At 44.1% G+C, this 24232-nt stretch overlaps 2 protein-coding genes across 5 annotated transcripts; both read right to left on the reverse strand.

Annotated features, from left to right (window-relative positions):
* Positions 1-192: 192 nt before the first annotated feature.
* On the reverse strand, positions 193-10488 carry sanbr (SANT and BTB domain regulator of CSR). 4 transcript variants are annotated; one of them, XR_002841558.2, is made up of 22 exons: positions 10016-10488; positions 8821-8972; positions 8410-8599; positions 7755-7845; positions 6791-7023; positions 6501-6559; positions 6124-6284; positions 5127-5213; positions 4941-5051; positions 4725-4848; positions 4051-4203; positions 3421-3563; positions 2994-3093; positions 2747-2779; positions 2535-2640; positions 2104-2192; positions 1974-2002; positions 1514-1587; positions 1300-1385; positions 995-1080; positions 479-873; positions 193-386 (listed from the first exon to the last, which is right to left on the reverse strand). XR_002841558.2 is itself a non-coding variant. In XM_023839993.2 (21 exons), the coding sequence occupies exons 2-21, from the start codon at positions 8968-8970 to the stop codon at positions 837-839; spliced, it is 2142 nt and encodes a 713-aa protein (XP_023695761.2). In that variant the 5' UTR covers positions 8971-8972; positions 10229-10488; the 3' UTR covers positions 193-836. The 4 variants fall into 4 exon arrangements, 3 of the variants coding, with proteins under 3 accessions (XP_023695761.2, XP_023695741.2, XP_023695753.2); XM_023839993.2 differs by having other exon boundaries at positions 193-873; positions 10229-10488; XM_023839973.2 differs by having other exon boundaries at positions 193-873.
* Positions 10489-11140: 652 nt separating this feature from the next.
* Positions 11141-16056, reverse strand: pex13 (peroxisomal biogenesis factor 13). Its single transcript, XM_023839466.2, has 4 exons — positions 15916-16056; positions 14540-15267; positions 13588-13710; positions 11141-12630 (listed from the first exon to the last, which is right to left on the reverse strand). The coding sequence occupies exons 1-4, from the start codon at positions 15987-15989 to the stop codon at positions 12281-12283; spliced, it is 1275 nt and encodes a 424-aa protein (XP_023695234.2). The 5' UTR covers positions 15990-16056; the 3' UTR covers positions 11141-12280.
* Positions 16057-24232: the final 8176 nt, after the last annotated feature.

Below are 24232 nucleotides of genomic sequence, written 5' to 3' on the forward strand. Positions count from 1 at the left end.
GGGGCTCTTGAAGCCAGAAAATGATACATTTCAGGGATCACGGTGATTACAGATTTTATATTTTATCTTGTCAAAAATCATCTGTCGTGAAGATCGTCTTCATTCTCAACACTTAAGTGTTTCATTGTGCCAAATGCCTACAATCCAGTAAATAAAAAAATGAATACAGAAACTATATAAAAACACCCCAAAGAAGAGCAATTTTAAGTTTTATTAATGGAATATTAGTGCAATCTGAGTACATGACATCTTCAACAATTCTAGATACTTCAACCAGAGTATTGATATACTCAGCTTCAGGTTAGTCTGTTACATCATTACCTAAAACTAAACCAGGAGTAAATGGTCACAAGCTGAACCCAGTGATATACGTCTTCATAGAAGGGCTGAAAAAATTAAAAATAAAAGTAAAAAGACACATTTAAGTACGGAATCAGGATTAAACTGCGACCAATCAGTTTTGCCCATGTTTACACACCCGGTGATTTCCCATCATCTTTGTCCTGAGGGCGGTGGTATGGACTCTAGCTGTAATTTTAATCCCCAGTGCTGAGTTCCGGGGAGTGGTGCACCTCAGCAGGCCAGGGAGAAGATCCAGGAGAGAAGCTGATGGGAGGTGAGTGTTACAAAGTCACCTGAGTCGGCCTGAGAGGGCTGCGGGTCTCTGGCTGAAACCAGGCCATGCGAGGCAAAGCTGGGCAGGGAACCTGAGGACAGGGGATGGCCTGGGGGTGGAGGGGTGGGGGCGGGGGAGGAGACTGGGCCTCAGGCACCTTCCGGGGAGAGATCCTGGGAGCGGCTACAAGGAGCACCAGGCCACTGCTGGTCCTCCTTCTCTAGGTCGGTCTTCCCTGTGTAAGACGTGCCTTTGCTCTAAAGAGATCATACAGTGATTAAGGCCAAAGGGTGAACAGCTGGACATACACTGCAGTTTGCAGTAGCATGATTTCTCAGCCCTCGAAGCTGCTCAGACCTTCAAATGGTCCATGCTTACCTGAAGGTCTTTTCTGAGCCGGACTGTCTGCTGCTGGCCTGGGCCATGATCTGGGCCTCCAGTCTGGAGTAGATCCCTCCCGCATGCTACAAGAACAGCGGCAGACAGCAATCCTGCTCACATCTCATCTCCACTAGATCACATCGGTTCTGAGCAAAGTCTGAAATCCCACCATGTCTACTTCTATAGTGGAAACGAGCAGTTTGAAAATACTTAAAGCAAAATAAAACAGCATAACTCCAGTGATGCTCTTAGATAGTATTTCACAGCGTAAAAAAAAGCCTTTTGAAATGTCAGGGACTTGCCTCAGTTTCACTTGATTTGCTCTGGTCCAAGTCACCGAATCTGAGCTTGGTGAGATGCTCAACGATTTCAGCCATCCTTCGCTGATCTGCCGTGTTTCAGGGGGTAAAACAACAGCGTGTACGTTGTGGGTTATGGGCAACATTAGACGGTTTTTGTCTACAGCGGGGGTGGGGGGGGATACAACACTGGTCTTTCTTACAAATTTTGTCTCACCTTCTTCTCGTTGGGCGTCTTGGTTGAATCGCATGGAGCGGCTGCTGTCCCATTTGCTCTTCTGAACGCTCACTCTGTGAAAAATCAGCCCAGTGGAGATCCCACGTTACAGCAAGAGTTTTACACGCCAGAAATGGGCTGTGCCTCAGTGCCTCGGTGCCTCAGTGCCTCTCATCCCGTCATGCCACAGCAGGCATCTGACTCAAAGACATGGTTTTAACCCCAAAGCTACAAAAATTTACAAATACCCTTTCAGTAAGACTGCCTATGCTATCATTGTGACAGTGATTCAGAGCTCATTCTGGGAGGAACTGGGCGTGAGGTTAGGCACAATCACCTACATGGGCATCCAGGGAAATCTGAGTCAGGGATTCACGTGAACTCATGTCACTGGACTGCGGGAGGAGGAACGTTTGGAAAGAATTCCAGCTGAACCCTGTAAAAGACCAGGTGGACTCACGTGAACGGCGTGGTGTCCCGGGAAGGTGCCTAAAACAGGACAGGAGCTGCTGGTTACGGAACGGCACGACACGCAGGCCGAGAAGACACGCGAAACCACGGCGCGGCCGTCCAGCAGAAAGGCTTCCCACCTTTTCTGGCCTCCGCTCCTTCCGCTGGAAACGGGGCGATGACATTTGCCTCTTCAGAGGTTTGCTCGGCCTCTTGGCTTTCTTCGCACCTGTGCACATTTCATCTTGTTCTTACCTAATGGAATACACCCTTGGCACTGTCTCCAGCAATCCGATTAGCAGCATGCATTATTTAAAAGCCCGAGGGGTCTACAAACATGCTGCACGCATAGCAAAAACTGCAGTGAGTGAGAAAAGAGAACTGAGTATTGCAAGAGTGAATTTTTACTAAATGACCCATGTATTGCATCGAAACATATATAGAGCAAAGTTCAAATATTTAACAAGGTCCATTTCTTTTCATGTAAACAGAGTGTTCCTAGCAAGTTTGGTGTAGCTGCTCTTAAATTAAAGTGAAAATGCTGCCACCTATTGGTGGATATACACCAGACCTTTTTCTTGTTTCTTGGAGACCTCCTCTTCATCCCCGACCTCATCCTCCGTCACCTCAGAGCCGGTGGTGTATTCTTCGTCTTCAGAGAGCAGGGACTGTTGCCTCTGCATGACGGAGCCAGGTGTTAACTAGGCTTACTGGAATCCAGCAGTGTCCCACAGGATCTTTCACATTCCATAAATACTGCTCTGAACTTTTTTTCTGACGTACCAGCTGTAAGCTCCAGTTTTTCAACAGTGAAAACTGTAAACATATAAAAAAAACAAAATTAGAGATTCAATTCCTTTAGAAACGTAAAACTACCAGCTAATACATATTAAACTCACATAATAACTCACACAATCTTTAATTCCAAGACAAACACAGGCAGGGACTGAAGAATTACAATAATCAATATGGAGTCCTCTGTATGTGACATACCCATAATGCCTCCCTAACCCCGTGGCCGTGACCTCACCGTTGTGATGTCGCCAGGTTTGGGAGCCCGTAGGGCACCAGGCTCCAGCAGGATGTCACAGTCCTGGGGTGGTTCCCCTCCGGCAGGGGGGTCCTCTGAACTGAGGTCACATCAAACCAAACACGGACACAGGAGAATCAGCAGGGAAATTTCCACAGCCCTTAGCTCTTCATTACTTCTTATCAAACAGCTGTCACTTTTTGCATTTTATATGATGCCGAATGACATGATAATACCAATTAAGTAAATGTACTTCAGTTTTAGGCCACAAGGAAAATCTGAGCCTTATTCATGTCCAGTTTCTGATCTGGTATGCAATGTGTCTCACTTTTATTGGTCACTGGCTTGGCCCGGTTGGGGTATTCTGGGTAAGCTTATTGGACGGCCCCCGTGACGAGTGATACATGTGGGTACTAGTGTGGCTTACCCATCAGGCACTTGGGAGCTGGGTATGCACACCGCCTCTCTGTGCAGGAGGAGGTCCTCAAACACTCGCGCCTGATCTGAACTCAGCTGGGGGTCACCGCAATCGGCCTCCTCAGCCACAAAATGATCCTTCACCTTACAGCCCTTACATGCAGAGAGAGAGAAGGAAGGACAAGCGAAAATCAGCTCAGCGAGTATAACGGTATTTTTTGTTTATCATATGTCATGATGTAGCCATTAACCTGTATAGCTGTACAGGTCTTTGTCGACTTACGACTGCAGTCAGATCCGACTTACTGGTTGCATGACGATTTGGTCGTAAGTTGGCTCTTTATTTTCTACGCAAAAATGATCATAGGTATAGTATACTATATATTAATAAAATTACATCATCTTTAAGTTATATTGTTTGGTGATTTTAACCTTTTTATCACCATTTTCTTAATTCATTGCTGCCGGCAGTTGGCGTGAAAACATACACTCACACTACCAGACATAGTGCAGTTGTGACGGCATATTTGTGGTCTTGGAGCAGTTGTAAAGTAAATCAGTCGTAAGTCGCAAGTCAACGACAAGCTGTTCCATCATTCTGTAGGCTGGCTGCAGGGAGTCCAGCGTGTTTGTAGACTACCTTAGGCAGGCCGGTGGGGTCGAAGCGCAGCACCCTCTGGTTGCAGCAGGGGTAGAGGCCGGTCCCATGCCAGGTGGGTTCTGACCCCAAGGAAGGGTACACCACAGCTTCGGGGTGATATCTGCACTGTGACAGCTCGGTGCAGAGAAACGCCTGCCAGCAGAGAGTCTTATTACAACTCACACAAACCAATGCAGAGGAAGGGTAGTTAACAGTGATGGGCAAAATGATGCCTCATGAACCATTTGCTGTATTTTTTGACCCCACTAGATGGTGCTCTTGGCTTGCTTTGGGACATGCTTTGTGCCCTTTTATGAACAGAAAGCACCATCTAGTGGGGTGAAAAAATACAGCAAACGGTTCACAAAGCCTCATTTTGTCCATCACTAGTAGTGAGTGTGTGGACATCCGAGGAAAAATAAATAATGTAACTGCTCCTGATTTTCCACCTGCATTACAGGGTGCAGACCTAACAGCCATTTGCCATCCAGATTTTTTAAACATCTACCTGGGGGATCAATATAATAAGTGGAGAAACATGGTTAGTTTGTTCCTACTACCAGTAGGGCACTAGTAGGTGAGGGTAAATGATTAAATGTAAAAAGCTTTAAGGGAGATTAAAACCAAGAGCCATAAAATGACAATGCAACAGCCTAGGATGCACACCACCTTACCTGCCTGCAGGAGGCGCAGGTGAGGAAGTTCACAGTGCCCCAGATCCTCCAGTAGACGAGTTCCCAGGACTTGAGCTCCTCGTACAGACCATTGATGTAGTCATGGACATCCCAGTTCTTCTGCCTTAGGGTCAATGCACACAAAAGAGACATTGAAACGGGAGCCATTACAGCATTTTGGTGGAGGTGCTCTCTTTTCCAGTGAGGTACGATTACCTGCTATGACGGTATACAATGTTTCCAGTGGGATCGACGTTAATTTTTCCAGGGATGCAGGAAATCTTTCTCTCTGTTTCTTTGGTTAGAAGTTTATTGCACAAGCCGCACCTGCGGAGGGAAGGGTGATCTTAGAGAGGCCGGCGGAGGGAGCGCTTAGCTTTTCACTCCTGCGGCTGAACTCACCTGTACAAGGTAGACGCATTCCCTGGGGCGTCAGGATTCTTGTAATTTGGGTCAAAAAGCCTCTCGATTTTCTTCTGGAACAATTTACTAGATGATGAAAGAATATCAAAGATATTATTGCATATTTATTTCTAGACAAACCCAAAAAGAAGTATGAACAGAAGGATTGTATAATTTCAAAGTAATTAATATAACATATATTGATATAAAATATCCATCCATCCATTTTCCAAACCCCTTATCCTACTGGGTCGCGGGGGGCTCGGAGCCTATCCCGGAAGCTACGGGCACAACCTTGGATGGGGGGCCAGCCCATCGCAGGGCACAATCACACACCATTCACTCACACATGCACACCTATGGGCAATTTAGCAACTCCAATTAGCCTCAGCATGTCTTTGGACTGTGGGGGGAAACCGGAATAGCTGGAGGAAACCCCACGATGACATGGGGAGAACATGCAAACTCCATGCACATGGAACCCAGGCGGAGACTTGAACCCAGGTCCCAGAGGTGTGAGGCAACAGTGCTAACCACTGCACCACCATGCCGCTCTCCCGGCAGCTATAGGTGCAAGGCAGGGAGCCACCCAGGGTGGGGTGCCAACCCATCACAGGGCACACTCACACATGCACGCCTATCGGCAATTTGGCAAATCCAATTAACCTCAGCATGTTTCCAGACTATGGGAGGGGAAACCAGAGAACCCAGAGAAAACCCCACAACAACACAGGGAGAACATGCAAACTCCACGCACATGGAACCCTGCCGGAGACTCAAACCCAGGTCCCAGAGGTGTAAGGCAACAGTGCTAACCACATCTGCTACGGTTTTTTCTTTTTTCTTTTCTACATAAATCTAAATCAATCCAATGTAGTATAAACAGAATAATTGTATACTTTGAAAATGACACTAATATTAAATGCTGATCACCAGCTCAGCTACTCAACCCTGGACTGGCACAATGTTGCAGCGACTCATTCTGCCCCCCAATCACCTTTTGAACTTGTCTTTCTTGTCCTTGATCTCCTCGGCCTCTCTGTGGCTGAAGAGGTCTGCTATGCGCGTGCTGAGGTTGTCGTTAATGCAGCTCATGTTGCACGGCGTGGCCACGATGGCGCTCATGTGTCCGTGACAATAGTGCACGCATTCTTCAACCTGGGGTGAAGTGTCCATCCAAACCATAGCCATGAGCAAGTTCCTGACGGACTGCAATACTCTACTCTACTACAATACATCATGTTTACCCTAGCCATGTCGACATGCACACAAATCACCTCAAGCAAACATGGCCGCCCTCCACATGATTGCACAAAGAACGCACACTTTCATGCAGCGTGCTGTAGACTCGCAGCCTCACTACACAACACTTACTAAAGTCTCCATCTTCAAGAACTCGGAGGAGATCAGGATTGAGATCACATTGCTGGGTTCTGAAACCAACAAACACACACCACATAACACACTGCCAGATACCACTGTAGACAAAAAAAACAAAAAAAAAAACACGTGACAAAATAAACCAACGCAACCATCCAAAACACAGTCAGTACAGGCCGAACCACTCCTGCATTCCTGACTTTTGGTACCTGCACTTTATTCCCACAAGGGGGCGTCACAAACCCCCAAGGGAGGAGTCACTTCCCTTGGGGCTTGATGTTTACCTAGTTTCGGCTTGTCCTCGCTGTCACTCATGTGCCTCTTGACGTAGTTCATGAGCCAGTCGAAAATCTGGATGTCGCAGTGCACCGAGATGTCCACGTCCTCCCAGCGCTGGGCGTTAGTGGACAGGTACTCAGCGAAGTACTTCATCTCGCTCACCAGGAGGTCTCGTGGACACATGAAGTCCTGCTTCAGGTTCTTTGCCTCGTCACAGACATGGATAACCATATTAGGCCTGTAAATAACAGAGAAAACCCTTATTATAATCCAGTAATTAATACAATATACAGTATAATAATAATACATCATTTGACTAATTTTCACATTAATTTTCTATTGTTTTTCTATTATCATTATTTATTTCTTATTATTATTCTTTTATTTTAGACTTCATTGCTATTTTTTATTATTTATCATCTTCTTATACTGATGCTTTTCTTTGTATTGCATACTTCCTTCAGCACAATCCAGAGAGCAGGTGGAGAAAACATATTATAATGATCCTTTTTTTATTTGCCATTTGCACAGGTATGAGTTCAGGTACATTTGAGTGTTTTTTTCCCACATGTGCCATCTTGCTCTCCTTTGAGACACACGCACATAATTCTGCTGAAATTGGCTCAAACTGGCGACCTCCTGATTACGGACACAGGGGACGTAACCTGCAGAGCCACACAACCCGCCCTCCATAGCCACGTACGTTACCCGATGCTAACTTATAAACTTGCGATGTACATTTATGACATCACAACAACAGGAAAAAGGACTGCGAGTAGTATGAGCTATACAGATACATCATATCATTACTCCAAGTATTCAAATGCTTTAAAGTATGTTAAGACAGAGTAAGACAGGGGACTGAGCATGACACAATGTTCAAGTAGGTAATAAATCAATAAACATTTGGGAAGAGCTCCCTGAAGTGCCTCCAGATTACATGCTATTTCCGGATGGTGCATGGCCTACCCCTTATCCCCGTCGACCTTCTCCTCCTCGGGTGAGACACCACAGTCGCTGTCAGCCCCTGAACATCTCCCTGAAGGGATCACAGACAAACCTGTGGATGCGCAGAAAAGTTAGAAGATAGTTTTTAGGAAGGAATCCAGGGACTTTAAAGGCAGTACTGGAGCATCTGAGCTGACATCCATGTCTGAGCAATTAACAAAGCACTGGAAAGCACCTGCAGTGTCTGTGTAATAGCCATAAGAACTACCTAGGACAAAAGCTATCCATCCATCCATCCATCCATCCATCTGTCTCTCTGCCTGTCTTTCTATCATCCATCCATCCATCAATCTGTCTCTCTGCCTGTCTTTCTATCATCCATCCATCCATCAGTCTGTCTCTCTGCCTGTCTTTCTATCATCCATCCATCCATCTCTCTGCCTGTCTTTCTATCATCCATCTCTCTGCCTGTCTTTCTATCATCCATCCATCCATCTCTCTGCCTGTCTTTCTATCATCCATCTCTCTGCCTGTCTTTCTATCATCCATCCATCCATCCATCCATCAATCTGTCTCTCTGTCTGTCTTTCTATCATCCATCCATCCATCTCTATCTATCCTTGAAATGACAAAGACGAATGCTAACAATACCCAGTGCTAAAGTCAGTGCCCTCACCGCTCACTGAGATGTTGCTTGGGCTGACCAGCATCTCCCCCCCTTCCACGTCTGGTTCCAAGAGAGCAGACTTGATGCTGGGGGACAGTGTGTCAGAGGACATGCCGCCCCCTACTGTTAGTGGGTTGCACTGGTTGTCCACATGATAGAAGCTCCCGGAGTTCTTCAGTTCCTCGAATCTCCTTGCACACTATTGACCATTTAAAAATGAAGTAAAAAAACAAAAAAACAAAAGCCAATTTGTGACCGCATAATGTTAAATGGCCAGCAGAAAAATAAAACGGTTTCTTTTGGACAGCATCCAATCCAGCAGTTTATTGCAGTGTCGCACTAGGATGAGGACGAGACAGGGGATTAAACGCGTCGCACGTAATTCACAGCAATGGGAAGGTGGTATGTGGGGAAGTTTACCTCTTTGGGCGTAAATCCCGGTACGAGTCGAGCAACATTCTCCCAGTCAATCGGCTGTGGGACGCTCCACAGGGAACTCAGGACCATGTCCAAGACGAGGATGTGGTTATCATAGGGGAAATTGTTGTTAACAGAGCAAAAACGACTCATGTCTAAAGGGAGAAAGACAGCAAATATCATAGATTAACATTAACAGTAAGACAAAACGTCTACACAGAAGGCAGAGACTAAAAGAAAACATCAACATGTTTAACAGCTACGAGGGCACATCATTAGATGTGTCTGGCATGGCTTCAGGATAGCTCTCTTTATTAATCGTCGTCAGTCCTTTTCAAAACGATCTTCAGAATAATTTCAGGAACATTTATTCAGTGCCTGTCAATCCATTAGGCGACGTAGGCGGCCGCCTAGGGCGCCATCTCCTGAGGTGGCGCTGCATTAGCAAGCCAATTTCACTTTGTCGTCGACAGGAGGGACGTGGGGATGAGTTGCATACAGTAGGTGATAAATTTTTTCCGTATGTAACATGCCCATAGTTGCTCTCCCATTAATTACCTGCAACGATGTCATTTTATATTGCAGTATGCATACCCAAGCGGAATAGTCACATTTTTGTCACATTTCTTTGCAGTGGTTTATATTTGTTTGATTGAGTTCTGTTTGACCACATAAGACATGTAGTTAACGATTATGCTGCAATATGTTAGCAATCTTCTCTCAAATACCCGCCCAGTCGAGAAAAGTCAACACAGCTTTTTTAACGAAGAGAATTGTATAACTACCAAACCACGATTATCGATGATTACCTGATCTGACCTTAGCCAGGCATGCTTAAGCGGTTCTACATTATAAATGAATAAAACGCGTCATTTTCTAATTTGATATATGCGTAGGTGCGACATATAAGACAAATAGAAAAAATCCAGAACGTATCTATTAGGATTTTTTTTTAAAAACTAGTTTTCCCAAGTCCACCCTTATTCGTTTTGAAAACGCATCCCATAAAACAAAAGGTACAACCACAAAGCCATGTTCCTTGGCTAAAAAAGGCCATTGCCGCAGCACAGTTCAGCATTAGGTTCTAGAAAAACGAAATGTTATACTAAAGAAATTATTGACCAGACACCTTAATTAGCATTGCTATGGATTTACTAACTAAACAAAGCATGCGCGATACGGATTACCATACACATACTTTTCAAACGTAACCGATTTTTGTCTTCATTCAGGAAGTTCCTCTTCTGTGAAATGTTTCATCAAATTAAGCATCATGTTGCGACAAAATTAAACGCGTGAAGGCTTTCAGTGCTACTGAGCACTGAATCTAAAAGAAGAGCATTTGGTGTGCAGACTTATTTTTATTGGCAAACAATTTTTTTCCAGCTTTTTTCCGGTAGGGGGGATTCACCGGCGAGCGTTCAAATGTTCATCACAAGCACTTTTCACTTCTGGTAGAGGAGCTCTCTGCAGCAATTGAAGGACCAGCTATGGCCCACCCCCTTAGATGACTTTATAGTGGGATGATTTGATCGGTTGACGAGCCGTGCAATCAGAACCGGACGTGGGGCGACGGTACGCTCCAGTGACCGAAAAATAGCCACCGTCGCCGAATCAGCGTGTCGTGGGCGGGCAGCCGGCTTGCAGGATCGGCTCGGCACTCTGTTCCCTTCCGGTGCCGCAGTGCAGCAGGTGCAACAAGGCGTCTCCGTTGCTAGGTGACGGCCGAGACCAATTGCAGATGGCCGCCAGGGTGGTGCATGTTTTACAATTTTATTATAGCTATTCTTCGCATTGTAAATCGCTAATTTCATCACAAGCTTTGCTTCAGTGGCAGGCTACCGTGTTCGCATTTTTCTTTGTTGTTTTACAGTGAGATCACGTACGTAGGACGTATTTGTGTCCTTGGGTGCCAGCGCCGCAAAGGTTGTACTGGGAATTAAATGTGGACGCGCATCCATCAGTCACGTCTCTGCAAGTAAGGGTGGGGGTGCTGGTGGTGCGGTCACGCGCCGTTTTTGCGCGCCTCCGGGAGTGACGTCATGCACATTCGCGATAAACCCTTTCAGAATTTCTGTTGCACAAATCAAGTGAAAGCAATCTATCGGAAAACGAATCCATATGTATCTTTTTCGAGGTGCACGTCAGATACGCCCCCTAACACAGCTTTACTGTAAACGGAAAATATAAGTATACTGTGGAATGAAACGGCCAACGAGTTAACGGAAACATTTCCACACATTCGGAGCATCCACAAATGACATTTGCCTACCTCAAGAATCAGTACGTTTAAGTTCACTTTCGTTATTAATCACACTGCAAATTTTTCTAACATTTTATTGCCATAACCTTCACCCAAAAATGTCTTTCTGAATTTACAATTGGTAAAACGGATATTTCTAAGGTTGATTGTGATGTCGGATACAGAACATACTCACGCACATCCAGAAAACAGCAAATTATTAATACATAAAGGTTGTGGAAATCCAATTTAACTTAAATAAAAGAGTGGTTTCATAAACTAAATGTCAAAACTATAATAGCAACTGGGATCATGGGAAGGATAAGAAAATTATATGTACAAACCCCAATCAGTTTAGTTAATTTAATGAAGAAAAAATATTATTCAAATAATGGACCGTTTTAGAGACCGACAAAACTTGCGTCTCCCACATTAAATATTTTGGTATTGAACCATATACACGTCATTAAAAAAATCATAATTGATACATTCTTCTAACACGACAGACTTCACGCAGTACCACCCTTTGACCTAATAACTTAAAAACCATCCGTCTTCTCTAACCACTTTTCTAGTAACCATAATGCAAGGACTGGTCAAAATAAGTCTCTTTAAAATCCTCGTGTTATGGCTTTGTATGTCAGACCCAACTATGAAATTTGAGAAACAAGTACGTGTTCACACTGTCTACTGACATTCTTTGACTTCAATGAACTTAATTAAATTCAAACGATTAACTCTATATTTTAAGTTCATTTAATGCCAATGACCTCGACTATTACAAAATCGTGTCATTTCCACAAATGATTTTTTACTTGTTTCCTAACTCACAATGTGACCATTCTCAGCTGACAAATTGTGAAAGGTAATTTAAAGAAAAATAATTTTACGTAAACACCCAGATGAAAACGAGATTAACCAAAAACAAACAGATAGGTGTGAAATGATCCGTCTACTTCAGTTTTTATCAGTTTCCCGTGAATGAGCACATTTTTACCATTTTGGGCTTTTGATCAGAACCCCCTTGCAAGCTCTAAGTGGTACATTCCAGGTTTTTGTTAGAACACTGAAACTGCAGTATAAATTCAGTCACCAAGGTAGCAGATGACCAGAACCATAAGATGCTGAGAGGATGAAAAATTTCAGAGCATATGTGCAGTCAGCCTCTGTTTACATCTATGTGCCTTATTGAAACACTCCCCCTCCCCAAAAACATGAGTGTCATGGGTCGATCCTCTTAGGTACAGTGACTACAGAAGTGTTAGAGGTGGAAGTTGACTGAAATGACCCTTCGTCTGATAGGACGGGCATCTCCCTGTACACAGACTCAAACACCACCTCAGGGTCCCCAAGGGTAACAGCAGTATTCATAGACCCTGCTGTTTGGGCTGGTACTGGTGGAGGGTTCTGGAAGGCTTGCTGCTGCCGCCGCTGCTCCTCCGCCCTGCCCTGCTCAGCCTGCCTCCTCCCTCTCCTCCTTCCAAGGATCTTCACGTAGTTGGCGGGGACCAGTCCTGTGGTCTGCCCATCCAGGCTACCCAGGAGCCAGCCCCGGATACGTGGCTGTTGTTCTGTAGAAGTGAAGGTAGAGATGGAAGCAGCTCATATTATTTCCGTTTGTAATATATGTACAGTACTGTGCAGAAGTCTTAGGTGGTCAAAGGAATTATTTAAAGCCATTTATCTATGTAGTAGCTGTATATTTGCTCAGAACAAAAACACTATTTAACATGGAGCATATGCTAATTAAGAGTAACAAAAAAACTAACAAGAATTTCTCCCGTTCTCCCAAAAGTCACTGATTTCTTTCTTGGACGGCTAGATGAACATCTCTTCAGCTGCCAAACCTCTCCTCAGGGGCACCTCAGACATTCCACATATTCATTAAATTTCACCACCAGCACTCTTAATTGCATTACTTACATAGCTTAATGGGGTATTGATTAGCCAAACATGGTATTCTAGTGACGGAGTCAAAAAAATGCACCAATGTGTTGGATGGTTCCTGCAAATGCTATGGTGACTTTAGGTCAGGTTTTGAAATGGCTTAGCTGACATATTTTGATAGACATAATATAGTTTTACACCAACATGTTGGTCAGACTGACATTTTCTTTGACTGCCTAAGACTTGTGTACAGTGCTGTATATACGGTTTATAGTTATTTTTGTTCATCAGATGAAAATTAATTAGTACTGTTATTAAAATCAAATCTACAGTCTGAATAAAGCAAGCTAGAAAAAATTTCATAGTAGATAAAAAAACATTCAAACTGTAAACTGAACAAAAGGCACCAAATAATGACCATCCAAGGAGACCAGAAGTGGGTAGTTCAGGTCTGGAGAGTAAAAGTCCAGACCAAGATTTTATTTCAACCAACCAGATGAGAACTCCATGACTCTTTATACTCACCTGGTTGGTTTAAACAAGATCTCGGTCTGGACTTTCACTCTCTGGACCTGAATTACCCAACTCTGAATGTACAGTATGTCCAAGGCACCCCCAACCCCATCACCAGGATCTCTTACCCTTTGGTGCCAGGTTCAGCATATCCCCAGCCTGGACTGAGATCTCCTCCTCAGATGCTGCAGCAAAGTCAAAATCTGCTCTGGCCACCACATGGTCGTCATCTCCGTTGGCCCAGCTAGTGGCTGCAGTGGGATTTAAACCGGCAAACTGGTTTAAAGAGCCTACAAACTGGACCCCTATGGATAACAGCTCTCCCAGTAAAGCTAACTGTACATCTGGCATACAGACCAAAAAGTCAGTTTTCCTCCTCACAAAATGTTAACATTGTCTGACAATTGCTAGGATGTCTGTACAGATGCTCCTCTACTTATGAACTTTCAACATACAAACTTTCAGACATACGAACGAACAGGACTGTAACTCCAAATTGTGTTCATTGGGCTCCCATTTCCTGACTGCAACATCAGTTTTTTTTTCTGCGTGCCAATTCCACCTAGTATGACTTCTGGCTGCTACTCCCGCCGCGCAGCAGTGTAGCGTGCGTACTCCCAGCATCCTAGTTCTTTGTACTTGCGTATACCCTTAAAATGGTGTTGAATGACGACTTACGAACATTTCAAGTTACGAACGGCTGTTCGGAACATATCTTGTTCGTAAGTAGAGGAGGTCTGTATTTATGCTGCAAGGAGGGCAGGGGCAAAATGATAACGTAACGAGATTTTGGTCTGCTGGCCACACAGTGGGTAGCACTGATGCCTCCTCACTGTGTTTGCAGTTTGCATGCTCTCCCTGTGTTGCACGGGTTTCATTTATGCAGAGGTGTCCCTAAATTATCTAAAGGGTGTGAATGTTTGTGTGAGACCTATGCTGCCTGGGAGAATCTCCATGCCCCCCCCCCCCCCCCCCCCACTGTGACCCCGACCAGGATACGCAGCTAGAAGCTGGATGAATTTTAGTCTGCCCCCTTACCCCACAATCTCTTCCTGCCAGCCCCATCACAATGGTCCTCACCTCTCTCCTCCTCTCCTTCAGCAGACCTCAGAAGCTTCCAGATAAGATAGGGCCCGCCGAGGATGACAGCGAAAAAGAGGAAGATGGGCCATGACTTGACAGAGCCAGTGATGGGATCGTCTGCTGCTGCACCTCCTGCTGCCACAGCGGCAACTGCTGTCCCAGCACTGTCGGTCCACAGATCCTCAACCTCTGAATTGCGCCTCAGGCCCATCATCCTTTGCAGCCTCCGGTAGAGGTAACGCAGGGAGCGGACGAGGGCAAACGCCGAAAGCACTTTTGTGAAGTGCACCCTGAGGCGTGAGAAGTGGTTGGCCACATCCAGAACGGCACGGAAGCTGTTGTACACGGCAGAGAACGTGGCGTCTAGCATCATGCTGACAGACGAGAAGGCGTGCACGATGCTCTCGATGGACTGGAAGGCTCCGCGGCTGCTCTCCTCCGCGTGCTGAACGAAGCGACTTGGGGGGACATCCTCCACGTGGAAGCGGTTGTAGCCCACCCCACCCCCAAGCCCGTACCCCCCATAACCATATGGACTGTAGCCTCCGAAGAGAGAGGACCCATAAGGACTGTACGAGGATGAGTAGGAGCTGTAGGCAGGGCGGTATGTTGACAAGCTGCCTATGCCCGATTGCTGGACTGGTCGTGGGGGAACTGGTGGTGCAACACGGGTCAACACCGGAGGGCCTGGTCTCGACAGCCCAGAAGACCCAAACTCTGTAGATCTGTTTCCAAGACAGAAGGAAGCAGCATGGCTACCATTACAGTGCAATCACCAACTTTCCACAACCAATATAAGCTCTCTCCTAAATAACACTGCTTTTGTTCAGCTGATACATTTAACGTTAAGTTGCATGAAATGCATGTTAACTGGGGTAAGATCAACGGACCAAAACGGTAGAGCGAAGTTTGGAGTCTGACTGGTAAACATAGCTGGACCTTTGACCTCGAAAGTACTGAGCAAGTAGATAGCTTAGAAATTAGACACTTATACGCCTAGCCGATACGTGCTACGTTGGTAGACGATCAACTACGTCTTATTTTAACCAAATAAATAATTTAAGACATTCTTCATAGCATGTCAATGACGATAAAATGCTTTTTGTTCGCGTTGTCCGCGGTGTCCCGAAATTGTTACTGAAGGTTTATCAAGACAAACAACGCTTTCAAAATTAACGGGAGAAGTCAGTCGACAGAAATATGTGTTCAAACTACATTATAGCCCTTGTTTAAGTATGTAAAAAAAAGTTAGGCGCACGTTGTCAGAACAGGCCTAAATCACCCCAGTCAACATATGCAGCTAGCCTGCTAACTCGCGACATAGCTGTCAGCTACACGCAGATGAAGAAAAGGTGTATGTCATAAAAAAATACCGATAGTTAGCGGGAGCTGGGATGGTTCCCGGAATGCGCCTTTCCCACGGTTTCTGGGGAGGCTGCGACGCCATCCTTGAAACCCAAAACACCAACAGATCTTCCGGAAGTGGCCTGGGTAAAGGAGCAGCGGAGACTGCCTTATGTGGCCAGACTAGAGCAATCGATCAAAATCGGCACAGTATAACGCGCAACCCACCGTTTTGTATGTTTGTTTCAGTCGCTCTATTCATTGGGAAGTTTTTGATAATTAATATTCATTATTTATGCTGTAGTTTGTATTTATTAACTGTAAGTGGTTAATGGTTAAATTGTTCAAATTGAAATAAATCCATATTTCGCATATCTGCTACTTATACCTAGTAATGAAAAATGCCAGGTAAATGATATTGGTGGCAATATCTGGATATACTGCCATAAAAACATTATTTTACCCGTCCTTATTGTTCAGATGACGTCCCTCAGGTCATATTTTCTTTAATTATTTTTTCATATAATTTTTTATGAGATGAACTACATTTACATTGCTTTTGTTTATACTTGAACTTTATATGCGTTATATCTGTTGAACAGCAAATAAAAACACGATTTGCCAGCTTAATTTTCCTTAATCTATTTCATTTGTTACGCTGAGATCTTACATGGCAGATACCGATACAAAATTACTCAGCGTAATTTTATCCTTGGCCAGAAGGGGTCACCTTCACACTAATTTTTAGAATTTAGTGATCAGTGTTCAGTGTTCACACACCACAACGAAATGTGGTCTCTGCATTTAACCCATACGTGACGTAGTGACATAGCAGGGGGCAGCTAATTCAGCGCCCAGGGAGCAGTACTTTGCTCGGGGTACCTCAGTGGTGTTTTGCTGGTCGGGGGTTCGAACCTAAAATCAATTAAATTAATTAAAATTACAATTAAAATTACAAGTACGCTTTCCTAACCATTAAATGGTACCTGAGCTCTATTATTATGTCAACTACTCCGACTTGGTATAGAAATATAATGTGTGTTTTCAGATTAGCAGTTTTACGGAACTTGGTTAATGACTGCTTTTATAACTGTAACATAAGCAATCTATAAGGCAAATAAAGCAACAGTATTTCCAGGTTTCTATTTTACGCGTTGATGCGTTTTATACTGTGCTTGTAGCTTCTGATTTTCATTCGGATGAGGTGTTTGTGTGAAATGGCTTGCTGTTGTTAAAGGGAAAAATAATATATATATATATATATATATATATATATATATATATATATATATATATATATATATATCAGATGATCCGTGCCACCCAGGCAAGCATTAATTTTTTTTGAAAAAAAAAGAAAAAAAAGAAACTGCCATTGTTCAAGTTCCCCTTTGTCTCAGGCGACGAAAAGCAGAAGTGAAGCATGGGATTGCTGTCTGGCTATAGGGAGAGAACTTAATCAGTGGCTGTGGCAATGAGGAAGAACTCGTAGTTCCACATGAGCGCCCTACCTCCTCCTCACATGTACGGAGGTTTATAGGTGTGACGTAAGCACATGGGTGGCCGCGGTCCAGGCACCAGTCGCACCGTGACCTTTTTTTTAAAAAAAATTTTTTAACCGCCCACCCTAACCCATTTATATACCCGAGTCCCTGATGTCCATCACCCCACCTACAACCTCCTATCCCCATGTTCACGAAGTGCTCAAGTGGAAAAAATGAGAAAGTCGAGCTTTGTCCAGAGCCGTCCTGCACCATGCTGCTCAGCCATCTCACCCAAGTCAAAGGTTAGAAAGAGAAGATGGTCTCGTCGGAAGAGGATAGACGGTCTTTTTATACACCGTCCTTCGCCTTCTTAGTACGCTTGTGCGCCAGCTCGCCAGCTACTCTCTTCCTCTTTATTTTTTTTTTTTGCTTTTCAGTTTCTTAAAAAGGAAGTGAGGTATGCAACTGTGCTACTGAACAATCACACGCTCTTTCAGGAAGGGAAACCAGATGCATCTGAACTCTGAGCTGTTTATCAAAGAGACAAAACTTAATGGTCTGGTGAACCTCGATTTGATTGTGTGTTGCTGTTTCAAAATGAACCCAGATTCCCCTTAATTTGTAAACCCTGTATGATTGTGAAGTAAGGTTGAATAGACCTACATGTTGTCTTGGCTGACCAGAGTGAACTACGACAAGAAGGATGCTGGGACTTACATACGCAAGCAAAACGAAGCCAGTTTAAAGGCACCTGTGTGTGCTTCTTGTATGTCTATGACACACACAGCCAGGGGGCGCCGCTAAAGATTTTAGACTCCATGAAAGTATGTCATATTGGGCCCAACCCAGAACAATCCAATTATAATTAATCAGTGTGAGAACTCTATAGGGTGGGGTAAATATGTGTCAGGTCTGGAAATTCCCTTATTTATCAGATCAAAAACTGGCACAAATACAATAAATCAATAATCTCCCTGAATGTCACATGTGTATAACTGTCATCAAGGACTGTTGAGTTATTTTAATGTTTGACGAATGCTAACATGTTAAGAAGCATCCATCCAATTGTTTTATTCCATCGTTTATGATTCTTCTTCATGATTTAAAGTCCTACAGCGGTCCACATTAATGTGTCTGACTGAACAACTAATAAAAAGATGTAAGAAATATGTTTGGGGTCTGAGATATAATGTAAATGACACGAAACTAATCTATTCAATATGAACAAACGCAATGGTAACACGTGGGAAGAAAAAGATATTTTTAATAATGGAATGAGAATAGCCTTTAAGCACACCGTTTGTATTGCATGCTAATAGAGTATCAAGAAGTCAGTGTCTGATGAGCTAAAAGACTTGTTGAGCCTGGGATGATGAACAGAGGTACAATTAAATGTGGGCTTCATATGGGCAGAATTAATGTCATTTGGCTTCAGCCAGATGGAGATGGACCTTGGGGCTTGAGAATGGCTGTAACGGAGTCTGAGTGTTCTCCTGGGGGCAGGAGAAAGCAGAAACCAATTTCCATTTAGCTAAAATAAGGCAAAAATCATCAAAAGTGAACAACCAACACCCAACATTAGGAGACTTGTCATTAAAACCAACCCTGCTAATTGAAACCATAAACCACTTTCGTTTTTTTTGCGTGACAAATGGCAGTACTGCAGCCCCGACACTCCAAGGTGCTGTTAGCACAAGCAGCTACAAGCGCATGTAAGGGAATGCTTTGGTGCATCAGGCGCTGCTCAGGACCTCATGCAGGGAAACAATGTGACACGTTCACTGCGCTGACCTTAATCACTGCTGCCCATTTCGGACCTCTTAATAGTGAAACACAGAGCTCTGCTGTACATATGAAAGAATGCAATGGGGAAACGGCGTGCATTTTTTTTCCATGTTTATGATACTCAGAAATTGAAGTGTGACTTATAAAGAGATATGCAAAAGAAAGAGCTCTGGAAAATATAGAACTAGTTAAGCACCCGAAATCTCTAGTGTCTTTAATAAAGTGAAACCTGTACTGGTGGCAGCATGAAATGGACAAATTCTAATCACATGAAAGACACATGGAGTTAGATCTGTTCAGCTTGGCTGTGGCTGATGAGTATCCTGGGATTAGCTCTTTGATAAGAGCAAGCTAGATTTTTATGATGCTTTAGTTTGTTTAGTGATTACTCATTCTGATTGGCCAGAGGCTTCATTCCTGGCTCACAGGTGAAGGAAGGCTGGAAAATCAGCAGGGCTCGGACCTTGATTTGAATAGCCCTGGTATATGGCATGAAGATGAGTTGCCCCTCCACTCATGAAATCATACATCTGGGAGCTAGAACCGTACTTAAGAAATGCAATGTAAACCAGTATCACCCAAGAGAGAATTTAATAAGAGCAAAGTCTTAAGTGCAACATACCCAAACTGGCAAGCTTCATTAGTCATTCACACAGGTGCATATAGGTGCGTTGGAGGGGAATGGGTACCTTGGTAGATTCAGGGGACCCAGCCCTTGAATATTTAAGATTGGATGGGGGGTTTAACATGACATGTTGTTAGATTATAGATATGCCCCTGGGTGGATAGGAACTTCTTAGTTTTCACATATGTAATCTTGCTCTCCTTAGAGACATATACAGGCATATATAGCTGTGGAAAAAATTGAGACCACTCCATATTTAAAAAAAAAATAAATCTGCTTTTTTAAATCCTGGTTCTGCTAGCAGAAGGCTAGACTGCGAGACAGGCAGCCTCAAGATTCAAAGTTTCTAAGTCAGCAATACACAAGAACAAAGTGAATCAGGAGACACTGACGATGACCAACAACCAGTCAGGTAGCGGACAGAAGCAACTTTCTAATGCCAAAGATGACCGTCAACTTATCCAGCAGTGCCTCATAAATTGGAGGATGACCTCAAGTGACCTTAAAAAAGAATGGGAAACATTAAGTGATGTGAGGTGCACTGCTAGGACAGTTCATATCAGGCTCCTAGAAGCAGGACTGAAGTTCTATAAAGCAGGGAAGAAGCCCTTCATCAATGAGAAGCAGGGGAGAGCCATGCACATAGCCATAGAGAAATGAGTGACACTGAAAATTTTGCTGTGGCCTTTTAATTTGTTTCCTGAGCTGTATATAAACACTATATAGAGAAACGTATTGGGACTCCTAGTATCCTACAGGAACTTTTACCACATCCTATTCTAAATCCATAGTCATCAATATGCAGTTGGTCTCCCCTTTGCAGCTATAACAGCTGCCACTCTTCTAGGAAGGCTTTCTACAACATTTTAGAGTGTGTCTGTGGAAATTTTCACCCTTTCATTGAGAACACTTGTGAGGTCAGGCACTGATGTTGAATATGAAGGTCTGGCTTGCAATCACCATTCAAGTTCATCCCAAAGGTGTTGAGGTCAGGGCTCAGTGTGGGCCAGTCAAGTTCTTCCACACCAAACTCACCTAACCATGTCTTTATGGACTTTGTTCTGTGCACTGGGGCACAGTCATGCTGGAACTGGAAAGAGCCTTCCCCAAACTGTTCTCGCAAAGTTGAAAACAGAATTTTCCAAAATGTCTTGGTGTGCTGAAGCATTAAGAGTTTCCTTCACTGGAATTAAGGGGTCTAGCTAAACCCCTGCAAAACAACCCCATACCATTAATCCTCCTCCACTAAACTCTACAGTTGGCACAATGCAGTCAGGCAGGTAATGTTCTCCTGGCATCTGCCAAACCCAGACTCATCCATTAGACTGTCTGACAGAGAAGTGTGATTTGTCATTTCACAGAACAAGTTTCCGCTGCTCCAGTGTCCAGTGGCAGCGTGCTTTACACCACTCCATCCGACACTTAGCATTGCGCTTGGTGATGTGAGGTTTGCATGCAGCTGCTTGGCCATGGAAGCCCATTCAATGAAGCTCCCAGCACAGTTTTTGTGCTGGGGTTCATGCCAGAGGAAGTTTGGAACTCTGCAGTTATTATGTCAAAAGAGCTTTGGCGACTTGACCCCTGTGTTACTGTACATGGCCTGCTGAGTTTCTGTTGCTCCTAAATGCTTCCACTTTGCAATAATACCACTTACAGTTGACCGTGGAATATCTAGCAGCAAAGAAATTCCACAAACTGACTTACTGACAGTACCACGCTTGAATTCACTGAGCTCTTCATGTTTGTAACCCTGACTGTATCTCTAGATGCTTCATTTTATACACCTGTGGCAATGGGTCTGAATGAAACACTTGAATTCAATGAATAAGTGGTGGAACCCAATACTTTTGTCCATATAGTGTAGGTGTGAACAAAGCTTGGGGACAGAGCACTGGGTCAGCCATGGATCAAGCTCCCCTAGAGCTTCAGGAGGGGTTAAGGCCCTTGCTCAAGATTCAAATGATAATGTGATTATTCCACCAGGCACAAGATTCAAACCAAGAACCTTCTGATCACAGACGCTGATACCAAACCTGCTGAGTCACTGCCAGTACTACGCAAACCACTTCAATGGAACAAGTTAATCACAGACATGGGGGGGGGGGGGGTGAGGGTCATTGGTTGGGGGTGAGTTTAGTTGTGGGGAGAACGACGTCTTTGTGTGTGAAAGTGTGATTTCTCCAGCAGCATTCCTGTCATTTCATTAACGGGCACACATTCACCGCTTCACCCGGCAGCCCCCCCGCCGCCCCCAAAGCTATCGGTAAAATCTGTTGACTAGGAGGGCAAGTGACAATGGTTAAAGTCGTGGGGTGAGGACAGAGGGGGAGGTCTGGCCCCTGCGGTTTGCCAAGTCAGCGCCCCCCAGAAGATGTCGTCCTGGGTGCTTTGCCCAGCTTGGCTTTGCCAGGTTCCACCACTGCAAGCACATATACACTAAGAGAGATCTGCACCCAAATGTACACCTTCATACTGGAGGAAACTGGAGAACCCAGAAGAAGCTTGTACAACAAAAACATACATCAGGGCTGGAGATGAACGAAGTTACAGTGAGATCTCATTGAGCTCATTGAGTTGCCCAGAAATAAGAGTTACTCATTCAGTTTGTCGAAGTGCTAAGGAAACTGTTTCCACATTACAAACTGTAGTTGTAGGAAAATCCTCAGAAATTGCAGATTCAAGGGTTTCAACTCAGCCCGGTTGGTTCTGCCCCATATAGGAAACAAACAACTCATGTCCAGCCTTCAGAGAAACAGACATAACTACCTTGGTACTGGCGTAGTACAATCCCTGATTCCAGGTGCAGAAAAGTCTACCACTTAAATCTGATGTGATACTGTAGATGTGACTGAAAAGATAGGCAATTCACAGCAGGTATCAGCGCTTCACAAACCGGACCGATCCGGCAGGGACCGAACCCTGAAGACACTTCATTGTGACTGATATGCTTCTATGACGACAAATTCTCCAGCATGGTTCCACCTTAGAAAAAAATATTTACAAGTTCCAGCAAATCAAGGCCAAGCCGGCCAGCTTTGACGTGATCCCGTGAGGCCACATCCTTCTACGTGTCACCCCGTTTTTTTCTTTACTTTCTCTTTATTCTCTTGATTTGCACTCATTTCATTCGTTTATCTCTCTATTCAATCCTAGCTGGTTTGGCTGTGGCGAAGGCTTCTGAAGAGATAAAGAGAGGACATCCGTGCTTGGAGTCACATGGCATTTGACATGAGCAGCAGAAATTTTCTCAGCAAGATGATTCTCAGCAACCACTTGCTGGAGGAAAAGAATGAGAGCATTAGCTGACGGTTACTATTTACGTACACAAGACTGGTGTCACGCCCTGCATTCCTGTTCTCCTCATTCTCTCCATTGTGTAGCTCTAACGAGCCACACCTGTTACTTGTTTTATCTCTCCTGTAAGTTGTCCATAGCAAGTGAGGTTTTGTGCTTGTAGGCGTATGTACCCCGCGACGGGGGAGCATCCAACCATGGGTGTTCCTCTGACTCACGCCTGGTGTTTTTGGGCAGAGACCCCCAAGCTCACAATGACCCTGCACTAGGTAGATGGTTGTAGAAGATTAATTGAATCATCAGCATTAAATCTGTTTCCTTGGTCATTGGAAACAGGCACATGGGCAACTTTATAGGTGCGGCAAGACTTCACAGAATATTAGATATTATTTGAATCACAGCACCACTTCTTACTATGCACCTTTTCCCTAGTAATTCCTTTTTTACGGGAGTTACTCCTCATTAAAACGTAATGTAATTTGTTCATAACAGTAATTATACCAGTGATACTTATTTCCCCCCGTCATCCTGACTAGTATATGCCTTTGGGAGATGAATGGATGGATGGATGGATGGATGAATGGGTGAAAGGATGGGAGGCATTTTTTAGGGCGATGCAGTGTGTGCAGACATACGGGGCGCCGCAGTCCGGGGGGCCCAAAAAAAACGGAAACATGACTAGATAAGAATAAGCTAAAAAATAAGGAAGAGTTTCCCGAAGCCTTCGTAACGCTACGTCGTTTGTAAGTTATGTGTTAAAAGACAGAACTTACAACGACGTAGTATTAAGGAGTTATTAGATATTTTTTCATTGAATGCATGCAGCTGCATTTTACCTGAATACATTATTTTGGATAAATACTAGCTGTAACAGTACATATATTCATCATTTTCAGTTTGGTATGCCAAATAAAATGAATACATATACTGACATGGACAGAACCTACATCACAAGTAGATGTTCCACACGAAAAACACTGCTAATTGTGGCTGTGAGCTGGTTATGGTTAATGCTTGTTGCAGTAAGTTATATTCAGTCATACTCTGTAGTAGAGTTCAGTATGAATGTTGTAACACTAATATTTTTTTATTTATTTAAAATAATTGGCTTTACAATGTGAATAAGCGTCTTAGACTTTGTTATTCCGACCCGGACAT

The sequence above is a fragment of the Paramormyrops kingsleyae genome, chromosome 3 (genome assembly GCF_048594095.1).
Source record: "Paramormyrops kingsleyae isolate MSU_618 chromosome 3, PKINGS_0.4, whole genome shotgun sequence".
NCBI lineage: Eukaryota > Metazoa > Chordata > Actinopteri > Osteoglossiformes > Mormyridae > Paramormyrops > Paramormyrops kingsleyae.

What these genes read in the sequence shown, in the direction of transcription:
- pex13 (XM_023839466.2), bottom strand. Translation starts at nt 15,989, where the DNA reads ATGGCGTCGCAGCCTCCCCAGAAACCGTGGGAAAGGCGCATTCCGGGA. An exon ending in CCAGCTCCCGCTAACTATCG is followed by an intron (nt 15,268 to 15,915) that starts GTATTTTTTTAT and finishes TCTTGGAAACAG; the next exon opens with ATCTACAGAGTTTGGGTCTT. An exon ending in TGAAGGAGAGGAGGAGAGAG is followed by an intron (nt 13,711 to 14,539) that starts GTGAGGACCATT and finishes ATCCCACTGCAG; the next exon opens with CCACTAGCTGGGCCAACGGA.
- sanbr (XM_023839993.2), bottom strand. Translation starts at nt 8,970, where the DNA reads ATGAGTCGTTTTTGCTCTGTTAACAACAATTTCCCCTATGATAACCAC. An exon ending in AACCTGGCGACATCACAACG is followed by an intron (nt 2,780 to 2,993) that starts GTGAGGTCACGG and finishes ATATGTTTACAG; the next exon opens with TTTTCACTGTTGAAAAACTG. An exon ending in GGCTCAGAAAAGACCTTCAG is followed by an intron (nt 874 to 994) that starts GTAAGCATGGAC and finishes TGATCTCTTTAG; the next exon opens with AGCAAAGGCACGTCTTACAC.